This window comes from Macaca thibetana, chromosome 6, assembly GCF_024542745.1.
Source record: "Macaca thibetana thibetana isolate TM-01 chromosome 6, ASM2454274v1, whole genome shotgun sequence".
Lineage (NCBI taxonomy): Eukaryota > Metazoa > Chordata > Mammalia > Primates > Cercopithecidae > Macaca > Macaca thibetana.
Genome location: NC_065583.1, coordinates 31178870 through 31202600, shown reverse-complemented (window position 1 = coordinate 31202600; position 23731 = coordinate 31178870). Strand labels below are relative to the sequence as shown.

Here is a 23731-nt window from a genome sequence, read left to right as displayed (position 1 = left end):
GTGGTTTTCGTGGGAACAAGAGACCCAAGTGTCACATCCCAAACCATAATAGAACAGAGTCCATCGCGGCTGGGAAACCTGGGGCCTGGACAGTGACTCCCTGGAATGGGGGTCAACGGGCGTGAGACTTGAAAGTCCAGGGGCCCAGCCACCTAGGTGCTTATCCTACCCATGCCCCAGACTCACTTTGCCATGAGCAAGTCACTTAGCTGTTCAGTTTTTGAGACATGTACGAGGCACTGAGGCTACTGTAGTGAGCTGCCAGCTGCCCCCCTCCCTGGGCCTTTCTGTGTAGGGGAGGAATCTAGGAAGTAAGTAAAATAACAGGAGATAGAGAAAAGCTCTAAAGAAAATGAAACAGGATCACAGGGCAGAGCATGGCTTGGGGGAGGGGCGCAATCATCGAGGGCCTCTCTGGGGAGGCAACATTAAAGTTGAGACATGAAGGACAAGGACCTGGGCAGAGTCTTCCAAGAAGGCACGGTCCACACAGCACGTTCTGCAGGAGGAAGAGCCTGGGCGGTTCTGTCAGGTGCCTGCATGGGTCAGCCCCTATCACTTAAAGACTGGTAGCTGCTGCAGCTGTTATATAACATTATCCTGCATTCCTGATTATTTTAAAGACTAATCAAGAATTGTAAAAGCACTTTATGAAGTGAGTGAAAATGCAGAATACAAAATTGTATCTATACTGTGTTTTCACCACTGTTTAGATTCTATGCATATTGCCTTGAAGAGCTGGAAGGATGTGGGAAGGTCTAGTCAAATCTTGTGGAGTTGTTCTGTCACCCAGTTGGTATAGACCGTCACCCTTGTCCTGCAGAACCTCAGAGCTTGGTCGGAAGCGGAAGGCAGAGGAAGATGCGGCACTGCAAGCTAAGAAGACCCGTGTGTCAGACCCCATTAGCACCTCAGAGAGCTCGGAAGAGGAGGAGGAAGCAGAAGCTGAAACCGCCAAAGCCAGTAAGAGCCTTGCAGCTTTGGGAACAGGCTGTGGAATATTGATTGTTCTAGGGTAGAGTCTACCTCCAGCTTCTTCTCTTATCACTGGAAGACCTAAAAGACCCTGGGGAGAAAATTGGGAGGGCACCACCTATCTTTGGCGGTATTTGAGCCCTTCCTCTGTGCCAGACATTGTATCTCCAGGCTCTGGGGATGCAAGGCCAAACCAAAACAACCAGATGGATCCTTCCAGTCTCGTTTGGTGTACGGGGCCTGGGAGCTATCCAGCACTTTGGGAGGTCTAGGTAGAAGGATCACTTGAGCCCAGGGGTTGCAGACCAGCCTGGGCAACATGGCAAAACCCTGTCTCTACAAAAAATTTAAAATTTAGCTGGGCATGGTGGCATGTGCCTATAGTTTCAGCTGCCTGGGAGGCCTGAGGTGGGAGGATTACTTGAGCCCAGGAGGTCAAGGCTGCAGTGAGCCATGACCGTGCCATTGCACTCCAGCCTGGGCAACAAAGCAAGACTGTTTCAAAAAAAAAAAAAAAAAAAAAGGAAGGAGTCCTCTTTGGCATCCTGAGCAACATAGTGAGACCCCATCTCTGCGAAAAATAAGAAAATTAGCTGGGCATGCCGGCATGCACTGGTGGTCCCAGCTACTCAGGAGGCTGAGGTAGGAGGATCACGTGAGCCCAGGCATTGGAAGTTGCAGTGAGCTATGAATGTGCCGCCGTACTCCAGCCTGGGCAGCAGAGCAAGATCCTGTCTCAAAAAAATTTTTAAAAGGGTCCTCATTGAGAGAGAATCATGCTGAAGTATTTGTGGGCAACATGATAGGATATCTGGTATTTTCTTCAAAGTAATGTTTGATGGGGAAGGGTGAGTGAGGTATTAGATGAGATGAGAAGATTGGTCACAAGTTGCTAATGGTTGGAGCTGCCTGGTTCTTCCTACTTACTACTTAAAATTTTCCATAATTATAGAAAGAGAGAGATGAAGTGCCAGGAAAAGAATTAGATCATGCCATTCATCTCAGCAACATTCTCCTTAACAATGGAAATCTAAGATTTAAGGAGACAATACCCTGGTATAAAAGCACTGAGAAGCCGGGCGCAGTGGCTCACACCTGTAATCCTAGCACTTTGGGAGGCCAAGGTGGGCAGATCACAAGGTCAGGAGATCGAGACCATCCTAGCTAACATGGTGAAACCCCGTCTCTCTAAAAATACAAAAAATTAGTCGGGCATGGTGGCGGGCGCCTGTAGTCCCAGCTACTCGGGAGGCTGAGGCAGGAGAATGGTGTGAACCCGGGAGGCGGAGCTTGCAGTGAGCCGAGATCATGCCACTGCTCTCTAGTCTGAGCGACAGAGTGGTACTCTGTCTCAAAAAATTAATTAAGTAATAAAAAAGCACTGAGAATCAGTGAATATCAATATCTAACAGGACTCAGGTGGCATGGTTCAGCTACCTGTCCACTAAGAAGCCATTTGAATTCCAGGCAACTTTCTCTATGGACCTGGGGCTGGCTGGCTGCCTGCCTGACCACTGCCGCTTTTTGCCAAGCAGCTTTCAGGGCTACAGTGTGGTGGTCTATGTGAATGGTGCCCATTGCCCATTGCAGTGTGAAGTGCCCAGTAGGCAGCGAGAACGTGGGCCAGTCCTTTTCCCTCCAAGGGCCTCAACGCCTCATGCTGCAGGGGAGTTGGGAATCCATCAGGGATGCAGACACGTACATCCTCTTCTCTCTTGCTCCTGGTGGACCTGGCTGATGTATCACAGAGCTCATTCCCGCAAGTCTGGGCTCAACCTCAGATCCTCATGCCAGCACCAGGCAGCCAATACCAATAGCAGTGTTAGGTGAGATGAAACCTGTTTGCCATTCACAGATGAGAAAAACTCATCTGGCTCCTTTAGCAGATGTTTGTTTCTTGCAGCCCCAAGACTAGCATCTACCAACTCCTCAGTCCTGGGGGCGGACTTGCCATCAAGTCTGAAAGAAAAAGCCAAGGTGAGTGGGACTGCTTTCCAAGCTGTTGCCTATGGGATTTACCTGGTAGGGGACAGTCTCCTGTCAGAGAAGGATAGGGTTGTAATTGCCCCACCTGGATTCAGAGCTGAACCTGTGTCACCAGTTGTGGGATCTTACTCCCTTCACCTCTCTGGGCCTCAGTTTACTTTTCTATAAGATGAGGATGATGCCTGCTGCAATGGGCCACTGGGCACATTCTACACCTGAGATAGGCGATTTCTTTCCTCTTTAATCCCTGCATTCACCTGTCACTCAACAGATCTTGACTAATACCTGTTATGTTCCAGGCACTGTGCTAGGTGTGGAGGCACCGTAGTGATCAAGACACCTGTGGTTCTGAAACTCTAAAAGCATTTTCCAAACTGGAAACTGCTCAGAAAACAGGGTGTCATTTTCTGATAATCCAGAAAGCAGAGTCAGATACATACATGTATAAAGAATTGTGCCTCTGCAATTGCCTGGAGCATTAGCAACAATGTCTCAAAGTAATCATGAAATAATGATAAGATCAACAAACTGCTACTTACCACTTAGTAAATAACTACCGTGTCCCAAGAACTGGGATTCTGTTCTCTCAACATGTCTGGTGAGAGGAGGTACTGTTTTTAACCTCACTTTAAAGATTAGGAAACCGATTGAAGGGGTAGTTTACCCAAACCCACACAGCTAGGAAGTGGTAAGATTGGGTTCAGATGCAAGTGGCCTGTGCTCTTACTTCACCATGCCATACCAGATGTGTCTGTCACTCTTGTTCTCTGTAGGCAGAGACAGAGAAAGTCGGCAAGACTGGGAACTCCATGCCACACCCTGCCACTGGGAAGACAGTGACCAACCTTCTTTCTGGGAAGTCTCCCAGGAAATCAGCAGAACCATCAGCAAATACTACGTTGGTCTCAGAAACTGAGGAGGAGGGGAGTGTCCCGGCCTTTGGAGCTGCTGCCAAGCCTGGTGAGAAGCCCCCACCTGTAGGAATCAAGTCCCCAGAACTTGGGCTGGTGAGGCAGCCTAGGCATTGCTTTGTTAAGTTCTGGGACATTTCTGGAACCAAAGTTTTGTCTCCATGACAGCCAGGTTCCTGCACCTTAGGCCATTTTCCCATCCCCTGGATGAGGGAGGGTCAGTTACAGGGACCTGGCCTCGGGCTGAACAGCCCATCTAGTGGTTGGAGCATTTTCTGCTTTATGACTCCCTGGTGAGTTACAGGGACCACTGGTAGCTCAGAGACTAAACTGAAAGGCCTGAGTTTGCCTGTTTCCTATGTAGAGTAGACATCTGTCCAGCCTGCATCAGTGGATATGATGGTGGATGGAGGTTCTGTAGACTGTTGCTGGTGCGTGCTTGTTGGGTCCCCTCACAGCCTTTCCCAGGGCCTCAGAGATGTGTGGGAGCATAGGGATGATGATGGTACTCACCTCAGAAGGGGGCTTCACAGCTCAGTGCATGTGAAGGGTGAGCGCTCAGCACCTGGCATTGATGAGCAGCTGGTTTGTTGGGAGGTGCTGGGAAGGGGCAGGTGAGGCTGGAAAGGAAGTCCCTCAATCCCCTCTGTGTCCGACCCTCAGGGATGGTGTCAGCAGGCCAGGCCGACAGCTCCAGCGAGGACACCTCCAGCTCCAGCGATGAGACAGATGTGGAGGTAATTGCCACCCATCCCTAGGAGTTGCCCTCTCCCAGCCTCTAACCCTCCCAGGAGCCTGTCTGGGGCTTCAGACACCAGTGGGCCCAGATCAGTTCAGCACCTGTGGCAGGGTGACCGGGAACTGGAAAGGCTGCAGCCGGGGAGGGGCAGGGAGAAAAGCCTGGTGCTGCTTGCTGCACTCTGAGTGTAAGATCAGTCCCGGGGGTGGGAGGGGGACCCCCTCCTGCCTGTGAGACTAGACAAGGCTTCCTGGGAGAGGTGGCCTGGAGCAAGGCCTCAAAGCACAGTGGGCTTCACTGGGAAGGGGTGTGGAGGAGTCAGGGCATTCCAGACAAGAAATGGGGCAAGAGCAGGGCCCCGGGGCAACAGTGTGGCTATCTTGTGGTGTGGCTAGGGCTGCGGCTGCTGAGAGGGTTCTGGGCCCAGTGGTGAATGCCAGACCTAGACACTTGGCTAGAGTTGGGCTGGACTCTTGGGTTTGTGAACTTTGACCTGGAAAAGGTCCTGACAGGTTACTTTTTATTGTGTACCTACTAAGTGGCAGGCCTGGGGAATATATAGTGATGAGCAGGACAGGCAGAGTTCCTGGTGCCATGGGGCAAGGGAGCGTCCCTCAAATATTTAACTGTGGTGATGGCTGCTATGAAGGGGAAATGTAGAGAACCATGTGGGGCAGGAACCTGGCATTGATGAGTAGGCGTAAGCAGAAGGAATGGCATGTGCAGAGAAGGAGGCAAAGAGAATTTGGTGCTTTTAAAGAACATTGATCTTTTTTTTTTTTTTTAAGACAGTTCTCACTCTGTCACCCAGGCTGGAGTACAGTGGCGTGATCTTGGCTAACTGCAACTTCCACCTCCTGGGTTCAAGCGATTCTCGTGCCTCAGCCTCCCGAGTAGCTGGGATTACACGTGCATGCCACCACGCCTGGCTGATTTTTTTTTTTTTTTTGTAGAGACGGGGTTTCACCTTGTTGGCCAGGCTGGTCTTGAACTCTTGACCTCAAGTGGTCCACTTGCCTTGGCCTCCCAAAGTGCTGGGATTACAGGCATGAGCTGCTGCACCTGGCCAAAACATTGATCTTTAAATGAGAGGGAGAAACCAGGCACGGTGGCTCACACCTGTAAGTGCAGCACTTTGGGAGGCCAAGGCAGGAGGATCATTTGAGTCCAGCAGTTTGAACCCAGCCTGAGCAACATAGTGAGACCCTGTCTCTACAAGATGTTATTTTTAAAAAAAACAAATAAATTGTGGGGAAAGTGACACAAGATGAAGTCCTAGGTAGACAGGGGCCAGATCTTCTGTCTGACCTTGAGGACCACCATAAGGAATTTGAGTTTTATTCTAGGGGCTGTGAGAAGCCATCCCAGCACAGCGAGATGGCCTGATTTGTGTTTCAAAAAGATTGCTGGCTACAGCCTGGGTTGGAGGGCAGTGCAGAATAAAAGCAGTGAGGCCATGTAGGAGACTCTTGGAGTAATACTGGTATAAGAGGCTGGGGGCTAGAAGAACAAGGTGTCCACAGTTGGAAAGATGTTTTCGATGGAAAACCAGCACAAATCAGGGATGAACTGATCTGGTGCCCAGGGAACTTCTGACTTTACTGTAGCGTGGTAACCCTGTGAAGGTTGAAAGCTCACCCATCTACCCCAGGCCTGACCAAGGGCTGCCCTCCACCTTCCATCCTCACCTTTGGGCCCTAGATACCACCAGCCATAAGGACACCCCTGGCTTCTATCACCCCAGGCCTTGCCAAAGGGAAGGGGACCGCTCCCAGCCCTCCATAAACACACAAACTCAATGGGCTGAGGCTGTGCAGAGCTCCAGTAGCAGACGCCCCAGAAACCCAGGGCTGCAAGGGTGTGATGGATCTCAGAGGTGGAAGTAGGGCACTGACCGCCTGGGAAATGTCTGAATTGTAGAAGTGCAGGAAAGAGCTCACAAAAGGAAGGAATTTGCCCAAGGTGTCCAGCAAACCAGTGGCAGGGGTGGTGTTCACATCCTGAACTCCTGGCCCTCGGGATGGCTGCTGTGATCAGATACTTGAGTTTAAGGGGCAGACAGGATGAGCTCTCCTGATTGAGAGATGCGGCCCGTCTCTCAGGCCGAGCCCTGCGTGTGCCAGGTGGGAGATGAGCGTAATGGTTTTGAGATCTGTGCCAAAGTCAGACAGTCCAGGGTTCCAGTGGGGCTCTGCCCCTTCATATTGATCATGAGTAATTTTACCTCTTTAAGCCTCTTGTATTTTTCTGGAAAATGGGTCTAAAGCTACTAACTGTCTCAGGGAGTTGCTTAAAAATCCAATGGCATTAGGAAAGAGCTTTATCAACTGTTGAAGCACCTAATACAGAACCTTAGGGGAAACAGTAATTATTATTAATTTTCTAATTCCATCCTCTTGTTCCAGGGGAAACCCTCAGTAAAACCAGCCCAGGTCAAAGCCTCATCGGTTTCTACTAAGGAGTCTCCAGCAAGAAAGGCGGCCCCAGCCCCTGGGAAGGTGGGGGATGTGACACCCCAGGTCAGAGGAGGGGCCCTGCCCCCAGCCAAGAGGGCCAAGAAGCCAGAAGAGGAGTCAGAGAGTAGTGAGGAGGGGTCTGAAAGTGAGGAGGAGGCCCCTGCAGGGACACCAAGCCAGGTGAGGCCTGGAGGAGGGCTGCCCCTTGGAGGACCCTGCGGGTCCCCCAGCAGCCTGAGCACTATCCCATGAGCACCTCTGCCACTGGAGTTGGGGAGAGGGAGGAGTACGGTGTGAAATTGAAGAGCAAGAACAGCCTGCTTCCCACAGGGGAGTCCTGCACTCTACTTTGTCTGTGACCAACTTTGCTTCAGTTTCTCTGCCTAGTAAATGGGCCGCTGTCCTTCCCAGCCAGTCATGCTGTGAGGTACTTGAGAAGTTTTGATTGCCTGGTCCTCTGACGTCTCAGGACAAACCAGACCCTGAGCAGGGAAACACCATGTTAGCTAAAGGGAATCCAGTTCCCTTCCCCATCTGCTGGGAGTGGGCAGGGCTGCAGCCCCAAGGCTCTGGGTGCATCCCAAGGGCAAGACGGGGGGCTGGAAAGCAATGGAAGTCAGAGCAGGAAGGAGGAAGAGTGAGGGTCACCCACCCAGCCCCAGGCCTAGGGAAGGACAAGGTGGAGGCATGCAGTAGGTAAGCAGATCCCCTGTGTTAGCTGCTGGTAAATGGTAAAGGGGAAAGTTGGGTGGGGGATGTAGGAATGGCAACTTGAAACGGAGTGATCTGGGCTGGCCTTGGGAGAAGGCGTCTCAGCAAAGACCAGAAGGAGGAAGCACTCTTAGGAAGGTCATTCCAGGCAGGGGCTCAGCAACTGTCAAGGCCTTGAGGTGGAAGTAGGACTCCCTCCCTGATCTTGCCCATTGTGTCTCCCAGGTGAAGCCCTTGGGGGAAAACCCCCAGGTGAAACCTGCCTCCACCATGGGCACGGGGCCCTTGGGGAAAGGCGCTGGCCCAGTGCTACCTGGGAAGGGAAGCAGAGGGGGTCTTAGGAGCCTCATTAAGGCCTCTGGACTTTATCTTAAAGGCATCATCAGAGAGTTCTCACAAGCAGGAGAGCAAACTGCCCTTTCTTTTTTACTAGGTAAAGACCTCTGAAAAAATCCTCCAGGTCAGAGCTGCCTCGACCGCTGCCAAGGGGACCCCTGGGAAAGGGGCTACCCCAGCACCCCCTGGGAAGGCAGGGGCTGTAGCCTTCCAGACCAAGGCAGGGAAGCCAGAGGAGGACTCGGAGAGCAGCAGCGAGGAATCGTCTGACAGTGAGGAAGAGACGCCAGCTACCAAGGCCCTGCTTCAGGTGAAGCCTGAGGAGGGAGACCCCATGCAGTCAGGCCCTCCCCAGAAGGCTTCTCAGGACTTATTCTCCCACTCTGTGTCAGAGCCCGGGGCGTGCCTCAGACCCCAGCCCCTTACTCCCCTCTCACTGTGTGGTGTCATTTGCCCTATCTGGTCTTCTTTACCTGGTGTCCTGTGTCTCCTCACACATCCATCCCCTGGGCTGTCTCCCCTTATCTTGTTTCTCCAGGCAAAGGCCTCAGGAAAAACCCCTCAGGTCGGAGCTGCCTCAGCCCCTGCCAAGGAGTCCCCCAGGAAAGGAGCTGCCCCAGCACCCCCTGGGAAGACAGGGCCTGCAGTTGCCAAGGCCCAGACCGGGAAGCAGGAGGAGGACTCGCAGAGCAGCAGCGAGGAATCGGACAGTGAGGAGGAGGCGCCTGTTCAGGTGAGGCAGAGGGGAGGGGTGGAGAGTAGCCCCATGCCTAAACCCCAGCACCTGCATGGGTATGGCCACCTTTGCCGCCTCCAGCTCCTGTCTCCTCACACCTTCCGGGCTCTCCCCTCTCATCCTGTTTCTCACTCCAGACGAAGCCTTCAGGGAAGACCTCCCAGGTCAGAGCTGCCTCGGCCTCTGCCAAGGAGTCCCCCAGGAAAGGGGCTGCCCCAGCACCTCCTAGGAAAACAGGGCCTGCAGCCACCCAGGCCCAGGCAGGGAAGCAGGAGGACGACTCGGGGAGCAGCAGTGAGGAGTCAGACAGTGACAGGGAGGCACCGGCAGCCATGAACGCAGCTCAGGTGAGGCTGGAAGCCGCCCTGCATGGCCTGTGCCTTGCCTCAGAAGACCTCCTGTGGGCTTGACTTTTCCTCTCTGAACCTAGAGCCCTGTGCGGCTGGCTTCGTTTGCTCTCCTCCCCACCTATGTGTTCACTCATATTCTCCTTCTGGACTCCCTGATCTTGTCCATTGTGTCTCCCAGGTGAAGCCCTTGGGGAAAAACCCCCAGGTGAAACCTGCCTCCACCATGGGCACGGGGCCCTTGGGGAAAGGCCCCGGCCCAGTGCTACCTGGGAAGGCGGGGCCTACAACACCCTCGGCCCAGGTGGGGAAGTGGGAGGACTCAGACAGCAGCAGTGAGGAGTCATCAGACAGCGATGATGGAGAGGTGCCCACAGCTGTGGCCCCGGCTCAGGTGAGGCCCCTTCCTGTAGGCTCTTTTCTTCCCCTCAGAGTGGAGCCACCCATGGCCTCCCACTGGGACTCTGTCTACCGTCTTGGTCTCTTAATGTCTGTACACACCTACTCTGGGCTCCCTCTCCTGATCCTGTGTATCTCACTCCAGGAAAAATCCTTGGGGAAAGTCCTCCAGGCCAAACCCGCCTCTGGTCCTGCCAAGGGACCGCCTCAGAAGGCAGGGCCTGTAGCCATCCAGGTCAAGGCTGAAAAGCCCATGGAAGACTCAGAGAGCAGCGAGGAGTCGTCGGACAGTGCGGACAGTGAGGAGACACCAGCAGCCATGACTGCAGCTCAGGTGAGGCCTGGGGAAGGAGGCTGCCACATGGCCTGATCTACCACACCACAGTCAGCCCCCCGGGGAGCTGTGCTTCCCTCAGGCAGATCATGGGTTCTGACTGGTGGGGCAGAACAGTAGTGGGGATCCACCTCAGAACAGATGGGGGACTCCGAGTTCAGGAATCTTCTCCAGCCTTTCTTTGGTGTCCCCTTAGGCAAAACCAGCTCTGAAAATTCCTCAGACCAAGGCCTGCCCAAAGAAAACCAATACTGCATCTGCCAAGGTCACCCCTGTGCGAGTGGGCACCCAAGCCCCCCGGAAAGCAGGAACTGTGACTTCTCCAGTAGGCTCATCCCCAGCTGTGGCTGGGGGCACCCAGAGACCAGCAGAGGATTCTTCAAGCAGTGAGGAATCAGATAGTGAGGAAGAGAAGACAGGTCCTGCAGTAACCATGGGACAGGTGAGGCCTGTGTTTAATGGGGGGACCTCAGGGCCGCCCCTACGTGGTCCTTTGGACTCCTAGAGACACCTCTCTTCCACTTGTCATCCCAGGCAAAGTCTGTGGGGAAAGGCCTCCAGGTGAAAGCGGCCTCAGTGCCTGTCAAGGGATCCTTGGGGCAAGGGACCGCTCCAGTACTTCCTGGGAAGACGGGGCCTACGGTCACCCAGGTGAAAGCTGAGATGCAGGAAGACTCTGAGAGCAGTGAGGAGGAATCAGACAGTGAAGAGGCAGCTGCACCTTCAGCACAGGTGAGGCCTAGAAGGAGCAGGCCCATCCCACCCACAGCTGTTCCTGAGCCAGGGCTGAGGATGGGCTTGATTGGGGGCTAGTCTTGCCTGCAGGTGTGCAGAAGCCTCAGCGGTAGCCTCAACACCGCGTCCTTCCCTGTCTTTCACTCCATGTCTCCTCTGCCCATCAGAGCTCCAGGGTCTCTTGTCTTGTTGGCCTTTTGAGCTCCCCCTGATGTATTCCCTGTGGTTTCTACAAGCTCTGGAGTTCCCACCCTGCCAGGTGCTGCCCTTGTCTGGGGCTGCTGAGGCCCTGTTCCTCGGGGAAGTCCTGTCTCTGGAGCATGGACGTGCTCCTCCAGTGTGGAGTGATGGGGTTGAGTTAGAGGGTGTAAGCCTGGGCTGCACAGCATGACAGGTGAGAGTATCTAGGCCTTTTACAGGAGGTGGCGGCATCTGAACCATGGGCTGAAAGAGATGGGCAGGGAGAGTGTTCCAGCAGAGGAAGCAGTCTATGCGAGGCCAGGGAATGGGAGAGTGCCCGGCTTGGGTGCCTTGCCACAGGCGGCACATTGTGGTGGGATGGCTGGCAGGGGTTTAGAGTCAGACCGCCTGGGTTAAAGTTTCAGCCCCAGCCCCACATCCTGGCAAGTGCTGAAGTCCTCAGAGCCCTTACTCTTCTGTAAACACAAAATCAGCCCTCACAAGTTTGGGTAAGAATTGAGGTGAGATCTCACCTGCCACACACAGCAAGTTGTCTCGTGTCACCCTGACGATGGGCCAGGCTAATGTGGAACAGATCAAGAGTGAGGTCTCCCTGCCTGGAAGAGCTGAGAGAAGATGGCTCACTCCCTGCACTCACCCACCCACTGTTTATTATTTTTAATTGTCGCTCTATTTTTTTCTGTAACCACTCAGAAATTAGTCATTTCTTTTTTCTCTGTACCAGAGCACACATTTCTACTGATTTTTTTTGTCCCCCTCTCATTGTTGACTCGTGGGACCCGAGGGTCCTAGGATTCCTCCATTGAGGCTTTTAAGCTCTTCAGGGGCCCCTTCCAGAGCCTCCTCTCCTCTTTCTCAAGCTGCAGGCACATTCCAGACCCAGTGCCTTACAGAGTTTCCTTGTGCAGATCACTTAAATATTTGTCTTCCCTTCTGAGCCTCCCACCTGTACCATGAGGTGGGTGTTTTGCTTTTATTTTTTGAACCATGAGCTGTTTTGAAGTAAGCTGTTTAATTTCCAAATATCTGGGATTACCCAGGTTTCTTTTTGTTGCTGATTTCTAATTTAATCACATTGTGGTTGGAGAACATATTTGGTATGATTTCAATCCTTTTTTGTGTATTGAGACTTGTTAGGTCAAGTCAGTCTTGGTGTCTTATTTCTTGTGGAAAACATGGCTTCCCTTTGGAGGACTTACGTGCTATGCTGATGAGTACCTCGGCCTGAGTCATACTTGGTCCACACTGTAGGGAATCTTTCTTTTTGAAGTCCTGATTCTTCACCTCACTTGACCTCATGTGTTTGAGGAATACTGGGGGATGGGGATGTTTTCTGACACTGACCAGATGCCCTCCCTGAGTGAGGCAGGGGTCTTGAGATGCTGCCAGATTCCTCGTTCTGTTTCACATCAGGCTTGCTGTCACTCCTGTCAAGGATCTCACTCTGGGAATTTCCCTCTTTCTTGCTGTCCTTCTATTTGTTGGAGTCCCTGACAGGCCTTTTGGGGGTTCTCTGGATATCGGTTAAGACTAGATTAAGCTGAAGAAAACCTTGAACAACAAGTATCTTGTTCTGCCGTGGCTGCTTGAGCTCCAGCTCTTACCTCAGCATTCCATCTAGCCTGGAGGAGGAAGGACATGTTTCTGACTTTTTATGGTACTCAACTTTCTAGGAACCGGAATTGAATGACATGGCCACCTAGCTGAAAGGGAGCCTGGAAAACATCTTCGTTTTAGGTAGTCTTCTGCTTAGCTAATGCTAAGGAAGGCACGCACAATGAGTTTGAGTGTTTATGTTCCAGACATGTTAAACTCTGAATCTCCTATTTAGTCTTCATTATAACCCATAGGTGGGCCTTATTATTATCTCCATTTGTTAGAAGACTGAACTGAGGCCCAGTGAGATCAAGCGATGTGCTCAGGTTCACACAGCTATTGCGTGGAGGAGCCAGAATCCAGACTCAGGCTCCGGCTCCAGAATCTGTATTCTTGGCTAGCTGCTTTACTCTCTCTCACTTTCTCCCTCCTTAATTTCCTTTTCTCCACTCAGGTGAAAACCTCAGTAAAAAAAACCCAGGCCAAAGCCAACCCAGCTGCCGTCAGAGCATCTCCAGCAAAAGGGACAATTTCAGCTCCTGGAAAAGTTGTCACTGCAGCTGCTCAAGCCAAACAGAGGTCTCCAGCCAAGGCAAGTGGAGCCAGAAGCCACAGGAGGTGTGGAGGGTTGGAGCAGAGAGGAGGACCACTCACTGAGCCCAGCCTGGAGAAGGCTCCTGCTTGGGCAGGCCACCCACCCAGAGTTGTGCCATGGTAGAAAGTGGGACCTGAAAGGAATCACTTCCGCCTCCAATCCTGTTATCCCCCTGCAATTCAGGCGAAGCCACCGGTGAGAAACCTCCAGAACAGTACTGTCTTGGTGAGGGGCCCAGCATCTGTGCCACCTGTGGGGAAGGCCGTGGCTGCAGCAGCTCAAGTCCAGACAGGGCCAGAGGAGGACTCGGGGAGCAGTGAGGAGGAGTCAGACAGTGAGGAGGAGACGGAGACGCCGGCTCAGGTGAGGGGGAGGGAATGGAGAACATCTCCTACATGGGATGTAACACTTTTGCCGCATCCAGTTCTTGTCTCCTCACACGTCCACCCTCCAGGCTCTCTCCCCTCATCCTGTTTCTCACTCCAGGCGAAGCCTTCAGGGAAGACCCCCCAGGTCAGAGCTGCCTTGGCTCCTGCCAAGGAGTCCCCCAGGAAAGGGGCTGCCCCAGCACCTCCTGGGAAGACAGGGCCTTCGGCCACCCAGGCGGGGAAGCAGGATGGCTCAGGGAGCAGCAGCGAGGAGTCAAACAGTGATGGGGAGGCACCGGCAGCTGCAACCTCTGCCCAGGTGAGACTTGCCAGGCCTCTGAGCCACCAACACCCACTCCTCAGAACTGGGGTATAGGGCCGGGCACGGTGGCTCACACCTGTAATTCTAGCACTTTGGGAGGCCAAGGCGGACATATCACTTGAGGTCAGGGGTTCGAGACCAGCCTGGCCAACATGGTGAAACCCCATCTCTACTAAAAATATAAAAATTAGCTGGGCATGGTGGCAGGTGCCTGTAATCCCAGCCACTCGGGAGGCTGAGGCAGGAGAATCCCTAGAACCTGGGAGGCAGAGGTTGCAGTGAGCTGAGATCATGCCACTGTACTCCTGCCTGGGTGATGAGAGTGAGACTCTCTCAAAAAAAAAGAAAAATGAAAAACCAGGGTTTAGGGCCAGGTAAGGAAAAGGAAGGAAGGTCAGGTTAAGGCTTAAGGCTCTGGCTCCACCATGCCCTCTTCCCTCTGCTGTCATCCACATCTCCTTAGGTAAAACCTGCTACTAAAACTTCCCAAACCAAGACTTCCCTCGCTAAAAGGGTCCCGGGTCTATGTCTAGGTTGAGGTTTCCACCAGCCCTATAGGCTAGGCCAGTATCTCCCACCAAGTCATGTGAGACCAAGAGTCTTACATGTTGGTTATTGTGCATACGTTGACGTAATACAAAATGACTCTCCCTATCAGAGTCCCAAGGAAACTTGGAGTGTGGCACAGGTCCCCCGAGGCCCTGAAGAGATGGAGGAAGTCTCGTCCCTCACCTTGGCCTGGGGCCTCACATAGGCAGGTGCATCTTCTCAGGCAGGGCTTGTCTAGCTTAGTGCCAAGCCTGGGCCCTGAAGACTAGGGAGAAAGAAAATCTGGACAATTCCCTCGGTCGGCTTGCAGGAGACAGCAGGGCTTGCTACATCCTACAGAAGTGTGGGATGACAGACTCCAGCACTGCCAGGGCACAGGTGTGTGATGGACGTGACTGATGCAGGCCTGGCAGAAATGATAGATGTCAGCCGGGCGCAGTGGCTCAAGCCTGTAATCCCAGTAGCTTGGGAGGCCAAGGCGGGCAGATCATGAGGTCAGGAGTCCAAGACCAGCCTGGCCAACATGGTGAAACCCTGTCTCTACTAAAAAAAAAAAAAAAATACAAAAATTAGCCAGGCATGATGGCGGGTGCCTGTAGTTCCAGGTACTCGGGAGGCCGAGGCAGGAGAATTGCTTGAACCTGGAAAGCGGAGGTTGCAGTGAGCCAAGATCGTGCCATTGCACTCCAGTCTGGGCAACAGAGTGAGACTCTGTCTCAAAAAAAAAAAAAAAATAGATGTCAGGAGAGATGGTAGATAATGGTAGCAAGTAGGACAGACCGGGGAGCCCTTGCCCCATCCATAAGGACAGTTCCTATCAGCTTCAGCCAGTCATGACTGTGGAAATGGACCTTCTTTGTGGCCAGATCTTCCATTTCTTAAGGGAAGCTGGAAGTCCCTGTGCCAGGCCAAGCTGCATAACCTCTCTTAGATTTGTTTTCTTCATGAGTAAAACAAGCACTGAGATGAATGCTCCCTATCCCTAACCTCTGCCTTTGATATAACAAACCATTACTGGGGGTGAAAGACATTTGGCCCTGCCCTCAAGGAGCTCACAGTCTGTGGGGCAAGACAGGTGGCCAGATTATCGCAGAGTATGCTGGTGGTGCTGACAGCTGAAAGAGCAGGTCTCTGAGAGGCCAGAAGAGGAGCGGGTGATGGAGCTGAAGGATGACCAGGCACAAAAGTGGACAGGGCCCCTCAGTGGGTGCAGACGGGCTGGGCATGAACGTGCATAGTCACTGAAGGCTGCTGTCCTACAAGCCGTAGGCCCTCCCAGGTGCTTGTTACTGGTAGATTTATGGAGGACCTAAATGACAGACTAAAGCATAGGCCTCAGCCATATTTTGGCCTGTGTAGTATTTTTGTTTTTAAGTTTTCAACGAGTTCCTCTCTCCATCAGAATGGCCTAAGTTGCAGGAGAAAGCCCCATTCAAAAGAGCTTCACTAAGGGGATTGACTCTTACAGTGCACAGAGTCCCAGGTTCCAGCTGCTGAAAAGCTGGTTCCTTCAGCTAAGCATCAGTGGTGACCAGATTTCCATCTCTGTGCTCCATCAGCTTTATGGTCATAGCAGGGCTGCAGCATCTCCTAAAGTGCTGGGGGCAGGCCAGGTGCAGTGGCTCACACCTGTAATCCCAGCACTTTGGGAGGCTGAGACAGGCGGATCACTGGAGGTCAGGAGTTCAAGACCAGCCTGGCCAACATGGCGAAACCTGTCTCTACTAAAAATAACAAAAATTAGCTGGGCCTGGTGGCACTGGCCTGTAATCCCAGCTGAGGCAAGAGAATCACTTGAACCCGGGGAGGAGGAGGTGTTGCAGTGAGTAAGATTGTGCCACTGTACTCCAGCCTGGGCGACAGAGTGAGCAGAGCAAGAGTCCATCTCAAAAAAGACTGAGGAGTGGACTTAAGGCTACTCAGACCTCAGGCTGGACGTGCTAGCTACCCTCTTAGCCATAGACAAGAAGCCAGTAGTTCCCATGACTGGCTGGGAGGAGGGACCACCCTCCCTGAAGCATGTGGTAGGAGCCACTGAACAGTGAGGGTTCTGTTAGCAAGGAACAGATGGGGGCATGGCTGTTAGGAGGCAGCCAGCAGTGTGCATTGTAGTTGCCCCATTTAAAAATTGGAAATGACATGTATAGATCTTCCAGCTTCTCTTGAGAAATTGGAAGCTCAGGCAGCCTGGGTCCTACTTTCTTGGCTAGGCTGAGTAGGGAAAAGGGGTCCCCCATTCCAGTAGGGACCACTGAGCTGCCATCACCACCAGCATTTCCACCCGGATCTCTGAGTCGTCCTCTGACTGCAGTGTTCACCAGTCCAGCCCCCATTATCATGCCTGCCCCAGCAGGAGGGTATGGTAGCCAGTGGAACACTTCTAGGCAGCTCCTGCTTTTGGCTGGGGATGTTACAACCAGAAGTGAACTGTGCTGGGACCACTGGCTTGTGCCTGCAACCTTGTCCCAGGCTGCTGTCACCTCTTGTCCAGACCCTGGGCCAACAGCCCTGCAGCCCTCAGGTTTTAGCTGTATCGGAGTCATAAATCCCTTTCACGTTCGAAGTTAGCTCTGGAAGGAGCTAGCAGGGTAGAAGCATGTTTCCGGTGGCTGTGGGGCAGGTCAGAGCAGCAGCTATTCCTGTGCATGTGCAGGAAGGGGCCACAGTGCCTCCCCTGGAAACCAGAGTGCCTGAGGATCATTGCCTGCTGGCTCTTTCCCCCTCAGCAAATGCCCCTCTCCCCGACCACGTGCTTATCCAGGTCTTGTCCCCTCAGAAGGACAGTAACTCCAAACCTGCCAGAAGCAAGACCCTGGCCCCAGCACCTCCAGAGGGGAACACGGAGGGGTCCTCGGAGAGCAGTGAGGAAGAGCTGCCACTGACCCAGGTACGCCATGCCTTCTCTTTGCAGTCGCTGCAGGGTCAGAGCTGAGCTGGCAGGCCTTGCGGGAGAGGGCAGGTCTTTCCCATAGGGAAAAATCTCGTCATATTTAAACAGCATCTCACAGCTTCCAGAGCTCTTTCCTCTATTGTGACATTCATCTGAGCCCTGTGAGGCAGGCAGCAGTGCACAGTTAAACATACAGGCTTCAGAGTGTTGGGGCGAAGCCCGGCTCTACCACCTAACAGCTCCGTGGTCCTGGGCAGACGCCTTTCTCCTATGTGAGGCTCAATGTTTCAACCATAAAATGGGGTTAGTACTAGTGCCTCCCTCCTGCCTCTGCACTGGAGCCAGCACACGAAGTACTTGCCACAGTCCCCTGCCTAAGAAAGGGTGCCTGGTAACTGTGAGAAGGCCAGGGAGTGTTGCCCCGTTTGACAGATCGGGAATCAAGCCTTAGAGTTGAAGCAGTTTCCCGAAATTCTCATGATTCATAAGAGGCTGAGGAAAGGTGCAAGCACTGGTCCCCTGGCTCCCTATATCTCTGTTGCCTGTTTAGGACCGGGAGTCTTCTCAAATCCCATGAGCTTTGCCCAGGACTCTTTCTCAAGCGCCTGTGGCATACCTTCACATGCTCCACTGCACCCAGAGCTTAAGCCACAGTCCTGCCCAGGCTACACCCCCAAGGATGAGACCAGGTCCACCTTATCTCCCTGTACTCCAGAGGCCTAAGTCAGCCATGCTGGTGTGGTTCAAGCTTCTGTGTGAACCCTGGCCCTTCCATCAGACAGCATTACCCTTTGTCCTCCTCTAGCCCCAAGCTCCCAGAAGCTTCTGCCAGGCACCTCAGAGCACCAGCTCCCCTCCCAGGGCCTAACGACAGATCCTGGAGTTCTGCAACCTCCAGACCAGAGTGGTCTCATGAACCACCTCCCCTTGAATATCACATACCACGTTCTTACCAATTCATCAGTAAGGTCAGATGCTGTTTGCACACTTCCAGCAATAGGGTGCTCACTGCCTCTCACTTTCCAATAGCACAGATTACAAAAGTAAAGAACAACCACCACCAACATCGGTAACTCCCTGTATTTGCATTTTTCTGTTTAATCCCCACAACAGCCCTATGAGGATGGCTCCCTTTGTGGTTTGCATTTTAAGGAACTGGGAATGAGGCTCAGAGAAGTTGAGGGACCTGTCCCAGCATCACATGGCTGATGGCAAGTGGACAGACCTGGTGTTGAAGCCCAGGCCATTCACATTCTGACCCGTTGCCCGGGGCTGCCCCAACACTCCCCTCTCCCAGGCGTGGGCATTGCCCTCAGGCTCTGGGTGGAGCCTTTACGAGGCCACCTGCCTCTCTGAGGGATCTCAACAGCTGGGAGGGAGGGGACCGCTCCACCTTTCTCTGTGGGGGTGGACTAACACAATTAAAATGAACATCCTGCTTAAACTGAACCGTTTAATTGGTATGTTAGTCCTGAAGATTCTGGAGTCCCTATTTAAAAAGCAGAAAGAAAAGTCAGCAGTTTGTACCTTCCCCCAGGAGGCTTTGGGGAAGACAGGCATAGCCCCAGGAAGCTGCAGCCTCTTCCTGATTGAGAGATTTTTAGTTCCTAATCCCCAGCTCACTAATTAATTATGATTATTTTCATTATTGTACATTTATTGAGCACCTCTCTATTGACAAGTTTCAGTCTGATTTTATTAGCCCATCAGTGGGGAAAGGGATTGAGGCCAGGGTGGTGGGCAGAGCCCCAGGCTAGGAGGCAGGGATAGACACTTGGGCTCCATTCCTAGACCCTTCACTGTGCCTCCGCCCCGTTGTGCAGAGCAGACCTCAGGCCAGAGTCTGCTGGGGTCTGGGATAGCTTCCAGATTTGAAAACAAGTATGTGAGGTGATGCATATGTTAAATAACTTAATTGAGCTATTCCACAATGTATATGTGTATCAAAACATCATGTAATATACCACAAATATATGCAGTTTCACTTGTCGGTAATATTTTTGTAAGGCCAACTTCTACTAGTTTGTCAAAGAGGTAGGCCCTGCTCTCGAAGTTTTAGGTTGAATCGAAGAAAAAGGAAACCTGTAAGAAATTAATTTGGGTATTAAATTGAGGCCTAGCGTAATTGGTTCTAGAAGGAGCTCCAGTCTGGTGCCTGGAGAACGAACTACTAATCCTGGCTCTGGCACCAGTTTGCTGGTCACCCTGGGTGATGCCACTTGCCTTCTCTGAGCCTCATTCATCTCAGTCTCTGAGATGAGACTTCCTGGGTGGGTGGGGTGGACCTTGAGGCTCCAGGCCACGTCCCCAGAGAGAATTTTTCAGTCTCCCGGAGTGGGGCTGGCCTAGATCTGTTAACCAGCCCCAGGCAGTTCTGAGAGAGCTTCTTAGAGGAGTGTTGCCTTTGTGGTTATGTGCCTTGCCAGGGTCCGCAGCCTAGGCCATCAGCCCCCTCTCCCCACTCTGTGCCGCAGGCTTGTTGGAATGAAGGCACAGTTAGAATGAGCTCAGCTTTGACAGGAGGGAGTGAGCACTGTCCTGAAATCCCCTACGTTTGGTTCTGCAGGCATCAGACCTGCAGGTAGGAGGGGTATCCCTGGGTTCCCTCTGGGTGCTTACTGCCCAGCACCTATAGGGAGGTACAACCACATGTTCAGACTGTGCTGGTTTGCTGCTTCACTCCCATCAGTTTTTTCCTAGCTGACCCCAGAACTACCTTCCGGTGTGTACTGTGCTTTGCAGTTTCCACAGTGCATTAGAACCCTTGCAGTGAATGAGCCCAGGCTAGGATAACTACTAGCCCTTTCATTAAACAGGAAACTGAGGAGCAGAAAGTGGAAGGGCTTGACCACACAGTGAAGTCATGAGAGGTGGGATGAGAAGCAGGTCTCCCGCTACATCCTGGGCAAACTTCACTGCCCACCTTTGTGAACTCTACAGACTAATGCACTAATGCCCCGCCCCGACCCCCCACAGCCAAGCCCCTTGCACCACCTCCCTCCTACAGCCCAGAGGCCCAGTGGGGTGGCGTGGGCGGGTGGAACTAAGAGGAGGCTTTTGCTGCTGAGCTGCTTTTAACATCCCAAGACGCTATTGTTTGCCTCAGTGGGTTCGTTGCTTCTCTTCGTCCCCGACAATCTGTTCCTGTCTTCTCACATATATATAGATCCCCCCTCCCTCAACTGTAAGCTTTCTCCCACTTTCCATCCTTCTCTTTTTTATATCGTAGGAAGGAAGGCTCTGGAAGTGGCAGATCAGAGCAGCCGTGGGGGAGGCTATTTGGCAGGGGTAGGAAAGGCCTAAGCCCAGGGAAGCTTCCACCCTCAGGCAGGTACCTTTCTGTTTTACTTTTTACTTTATGCCTCTCTGCAGCACCTTAGCACCCTGAGGAGCCAGATGTGCTAAGTCGGGCTCAGAGGGTAGACAGCATGGTGCAGCAGAGACCAGTCTGGACCTGACTCCACTCCTCCCTTAGCTCAGGCAGCTCCCTCTTCCTGTCCTCCAGCCCTTTACTGGCCAGAGAGGGAGCAGAGCTCACACCAGGTCTGACATTTGGGGAATGGAAAGTAGACCTAAGCAGCTCCCTGGCTCACAGCCATGTGTGTTCTCATTAACTGGGGGTTTGGGAAGGAAATGGGCCTGGAGGTGCCCTTGCGTGCGGTGAACATGTTCAGGGATGGTGCAGTTCACAACCAGACTGGCCTGCAGAATACCAGGGAGCTGCTGTTGCTTGTTTGCTTTTTCTTTTACTGTTTTATTGGAAAATTTAAAGCATACCCAAAGATAGAGTGAGATAAAGAACCCCCAAGTACCATCCCCAGCCTCAACAGTTAGGAACTCCTGAGCAGGCTCGTTTCATGCAAACTCTCCACTCAGTTCCCCAACGCCCCTGGATTACTTTGCAGCCAGTCTCAGACGTGTCAGCTCATCCACCAGGATTTCAGTATGCAGCTCTCAGTTATAAGGACTTTTTTAAGCACAACTACAATACAATGTCACACCTAATAAGTTGATCTATCCAGTCAGTGTCCCTGCTTCCCTGATTGTCTCATGGAGTTCAGTTAAAGGCCACATACTGCATTGAGTTATTAATCCTCTAAGTCTTAATCTGTTGGTTCTCACCCACTCACCTAACCCTTGTTTCTCTTCTACGTTTTTTTGTTGAAGAAACTGAATCGGTGTATAGCTGGGGAGTTTCATCCTGGGCCACGTATCAGGAGGGCTGATTCAGAACCTCTGGGGTGGGGGCAACTAGACTAAATACCTCCCCAGGTGCATTGTATATTCCAACCAGGCAGCCTTGGAAAACTGCTCAGACCAGCCCCTGCATTCAGCAGGTAACTGTCTCTGAAGCCAGCCAGGGGAAAGAAGGCAGAATTGGACATTCTGGCCTTGGCTTTGCTTCCAGTAGGCACGGTGGCCTTGGGTCACTCCCTTCCCCTCTGGGCTTGCAGTTTTCCCACTTGTACAAGGGAGCTGATCCTGCTGAACGCAGGGCTTCACCCTGAGGGTCACGTGGGCTCCTGTGAGTTGTGAAGTGCCGCGCTGGGTCTTAGCAGATGTGTAGGGTGGGAGGGGGCACCCTGGGCAGCTGGAATGGCTTCTGTGCCCAGCTGCCCCTGAGCTCTGTGGACCCCTTGCCTTGTAAAACACTCCCTAACCCCATCACCTCCTTTCCCTGGCCAAGCCTTTAATCACTGGGGGGGTGTTTTGTTTTTGTTTTTCAAGGTGATTAAACCCCCTCTGATTTTTGTCGACCCTAATCGTAGTCCAGCTGGCCCAGCTGCTACCCCCGTACAAGCCCAGGCTGCGAGCACCCCGAGGAAGTCCCGAGCCTCGGAGAGCACAGCCAGGAGCTCCTCCTCCGAGAGCGAGGATGAGGACGTGATCCCCGCTACACAGTGCTTGACTCCTGGTGAGCGCAGTCCCTATGCAGTGGTGGGAGGGGCTGCCAGCACTGTCCACATTGAGGCCCAGAAGGGACAGGACACTGGCTGAGTCACATAGCAAGGTGTTGGTCAGGAAGGGCTTGGGAGCAGGTCTCTGGGCCCTGCATTAGCCATTCTGATTATGGTCTGGCTCAGACCTGCAGTTCTGGGGGAATAGTTGCCACGGCTTTTTTGTGCCAGCCCCAGGCATGGAACCCAGAACAGTGGCTAGAAGCTTCAGGGACCAGGTTCCTCCATAGTCTAAGGAATAATTCTGTATCAGTTGACTGCCTGTGGAACGAGTGGTCAGGGTGGTAGTGAGTTTCCCATCCTTGGTAGCATGTAAAGTGGGTTAGGCAATCCGTAAGCCAGAGACGTTACAGGGAGAGATTTCATCTATCAACGAGAGGCAGGACCAATCTGAGGTTTCTTTAACTTCTGAGAATCTGTGATTCTACCAATGACAACAGGAAACAGGCTAATGTTACTATTACAGTTATTATAACATTTTTACAAGGAAATAATGCCTGATCCTGATAGGATAATTTAAAAATACAGGCCGGGTGCAGTGGCTCATGCCTATAATCCTAGCACTGTGGGAGGCTGAGGCAGGCAGATCACCTGAGCTCAGGAGTTCAAGACCAGCCTGGGTCACATGGCGAAACCCCATCTCTACTAAAAATACAAAATAATTAGCCTGGCAGTCGCCTGTAATCCCAGCTACTTGAGAGGGTAAGCCACGAGAATTGCTTGAACCCAGGAGGCAGAAGTTACAGTGAACTGAGATGTGCCACTGCACTCCAGCCTGGGCAACAGCGAGACTGTCTCAAAAAAACAGAAAGCAGACAAAATGCAGATTACTGCTGGACACGGTGGTTCACACCTGTAATCCCAGCACTTTGGAAGGCCATGGTAGGAAGATCACTTGAGGCCAGGAGTTCAAGACCAGCCTGGGCAACATAGTGAGAGTTCTATCCTACATATATACATTTATATGTGTGTGTATATATATATATGTGTGTGTGTGAGTAGGTATATTTGTGTGTGTGTATATTTTTTTAATAAAAGTGCAGATTAGCACATAAGAAACTATATCACCTGTAATTCTGCCCCAAATACTGTTAACATTTGACAAATGCTAACTTTATAAAAACCTAAGATATACATGTGTTTTAAAGCAAGACCATACTGTAGCTAACTCTCAGTAACCTTTACTGGATATTTTATGACATCAGGTTTTTTTCATCTTTACATATTTGCAGCACAATTCCTAATAACTACAAAGAAATCCCTTGGGTGGACATACTACAGTATGTGTAGCCAGCACCATGTTGGAGGAAGCAGAGGGTTTTGTTTCAGGGTGGAGGGGTGAGGAAGTTGGCTGTTATAAACATTGCTTTAAAGAATATGCATGTAACCAGGCCTCTGCAGATAACCACGGGGACTCTTAGGAGAGACGGTACCTGTGCTCTGGCCCATTGCTCAGGAGTGGCAGCCCGAGCAGCTAGGAGGGGATGGGATGGGGTGAGGAAGCCTGGGGTCACCCCCAGAGCAGCCATTTGAGCTCCCTGAACCTTGTCAAATGACATAATGACATCTGCCTGGGAGGCTTGGAGA

The 23731-nt window shown here is 52.3% G+C and overlaps 1 protein-coding gene across 9 annotated transcripts in view; it reads left to right on the top strand.

Moving 5' to 3' along the window:
• Nucleotides 1–23731, top strand: part of TCOF1 (treacle ribosome biogenesis factor 1) — a 39570-nt gene that overhangs the window by 5778 nt on the left and 10061 nt on the right. For 7 of the 9 annotated variants that reach the window (XM_050793617.1, XM_050793619.1, XM_050793616.1 and 4 more), the window contains exons 3-19: nt 824–963; nt 2879–2952; nt 3735–3921; nt 4536–4609; nt 7017–7247; nt 8212–8424; nt 8653–8847; nt 8988–9197; nt 9379–9591; nt 9742–9930; nt 10127–10372; nt 10465–10662; nt 12917–13054; nt 13241–13420; nt 13544–13744; nt 17073–17183; nt 21915–22101. In XM_050793617.1, coding sequence (XP_050649574.1) covers nt 824–963; nt 2879–2952; nt 3735–3921; nt 4536–4609; nt 7017–7247; nt 8212–8424; nt 8653–8847; nt 8988–9197; nt 9379–9591; nt 9742–9930; nt 10127–10372; nt 10465–10662; nt 12917–13054; nt 13241–13420; nt 13544–13744; nt 17073–17183; nt 21915–22101 — 2987 coding nt within the window. The remainder of the gene's footprint in view (nt 1–823; nt 964–2878; nt 2953–3734; nt 3922–4535; nt 4610–7016; nt 7248–8211; nt 8425–8652; nt 8848–8987; nt 9198–9378; nt 9592–9741; nt 9931–10126; nt 10373–10464; nt 10663–12916; nt 13055–13240; nt 13421–13543; nt 13745–17072; nt 17184–21914; nt 22102–23731) is intronic. The other 2 variants (XM_050793613.1, XM_050793620.1) reach the window with 2 other exon arrangements.